Source organism: Seriola lalandi, unplaced genomic scaffold (assembly GCF_002814215.2).
Source record: "Seriola lalandi dorsalis isolate HSWRI2012SDOR001 ecotype SW California unplaced genomic scaffold, Sedor1 jcf7180002054148, whole genome shotgun sequence".
In the NCBI taxonomy this organism is placed as follows: Eukaryota; Metazoa; Chordata; class Actinopteri; order Carangiformes; family Carangidae; genus Seriola; species Seriola lalandi.
Window position 1 is genome coordinate 3,291 of NW_019524701.1, and position 1,765 is coordinate 5,055.

The 1,765-nt window shown below is 43.0% G+C and overlaps 1 protein-coding gene across 1 annotated transcript in view; it reads right to left on the bottom strand.

Annotated features, from left to right (window-relative positions):
• nlk1 (nemo-like kinase, type 1) overlaps window positions 1-1,765 on the bottom strand; it is a 9,897-nt gene that overhangs the window by 1,189 nt on the left and 6,943 nt on the right. Inside the window, exon 9 of the mRNA XM_023403591.2 lies at window positions 306-392. Coding sequence (XP_023259359.1) covers window positions 306-392 — 87 coding nt within the window. The remainder of the gene's footprint in view (window positions 1-305; window positions 393-1,765) is intronic.

Here is a 1,765-nt window from a genome sequence, read left to right on the forward strand (position 1 = left end):
GTTTTCTTGTAAAATTCCTAGATGTAGCTGTGCAGTTTGAGTTAGTAAAAGTAAATAAATTATAATACGTATGTTTCTATTAAATTTATCTCATATTTCATGTGTAGAACATGTTAATTAAATCGTTTTCTTTGGTAATTAGGTACTGTCACTTTAAGAGAGAGCAGCTGGGACATTTATCTGTTTGAGATGTGAACAGAGTATTTCTAGTTGAGGCCTGACTGGATGACTGGATGACTGGATGACTGGACGACTGGATGACTGGATGAATGGATCAGTGTTGGTGTTAGTTCATCTGAACTCACCGGATCAAAGACCAACATCCGACAGAGCAGGTGCACCGCCTCGTGAGTGGCGCCGTCAGACAGCATGTAGAGCACCGACAGCGACGGCTGAGGACGAAATGTAAAGAGCTTTTGAAAACCTGCTTCTCAGATATAAACACAGTCCATCAGTAACATGTTGTCATGGTGATTCCGTTTGTGTTTACTGAAGGGAAGATCTTGTTAAGTGGATTGAGTTTCAGCCAGATGCGACTGATCCGGTTTAAAATATCAGTGACATTATGAAACTCCTCGTTATTTTTATAAAGTCACAGCCGGGGACAGACTCAGGTTTTAGTGCCACGACAAACTGACCTCATGTGACCTCACATAAAATGTTCCCAGCAGTAACGCACTTAGATGTGAAGTTGGGGATCAGACATTTCATTTCCATCAAAGTTTACAACCAGAAGTTCACTCAGGAAGAGCAACAACATGGACTGTGTTGTTCCCTGGTTCATCCTGCAGCCCTCCACCAGGGTCAGTGCAAATCGCTTCAGTACAAACATGTGAAAACAGAACCTCTGTGCTGGAGGTTAAGATGGATTCTGCCCCCTGGTGGACAAATTTCAATAAGGAAGCTTTGAGTGTTTCCCTGAATATATATCGTTAACAGGGCTTTTTTAAATTCTTAAATATTAGCGTGAGACAAAAATCTACTAAATATTAGTAGTGGTGAACTAACAGACATAACCGAGCTAACAGGGCTAACAATGCTAACTGAACTAACAAGGCTAACATAGCTAACAGAGGTACCTGAACTACCAGGGCTAACAAGACTAACAATGCTAACAGAACTTACAGAGATAACAGAAGTAACAGGGCAAATAGAACTAAAAAGGCTAACAGAACAGGGCTAACATGGCTAACAGGGCTAACAAAGCTAACGGGGCTAATAGAACTAACATGGCTAACAGAACTAACAGGCCTATCAGGAATAACAGAACTAACAGAACTAACAGGCCTATCAGGAATAACAGAACTAACAGAACTAACAGGGCTAACAGGGCAAACAGAGCTAACAGGGCTAACAGAACGAACAGGGCTAACAGAGCTAACAGGGCTAACAGAACGAACAGGGCTAACAGAACGAACAGGGCTAACAGAGCTAACAGGGCTAACAGAACGAACAAGGCTAACAGGGCTAACAGAGCTAACAGGGCTAAAAGAACTAACAGGGCTAACAGGGCTAACAGAGCTAACAGGGCTAACAGGGCTAACAGAACGAACATGGCTAACAGAATGAACAAGGCTAACAGGGCTAACAGAGCTAACAGAACTAACAGGGCTAACAGAGGTAACAGGGCTAACAGAACGAACAGAGCTAACAGGGCTAACAGAGGTAACAGGGCTAACAGAACGAACAGAGCTAACAGGGCTAACAGAGGTAACAGGGCTAACAGAACGAACAGAGCTAACAGGGCTAACAGAGGTAACAGGGC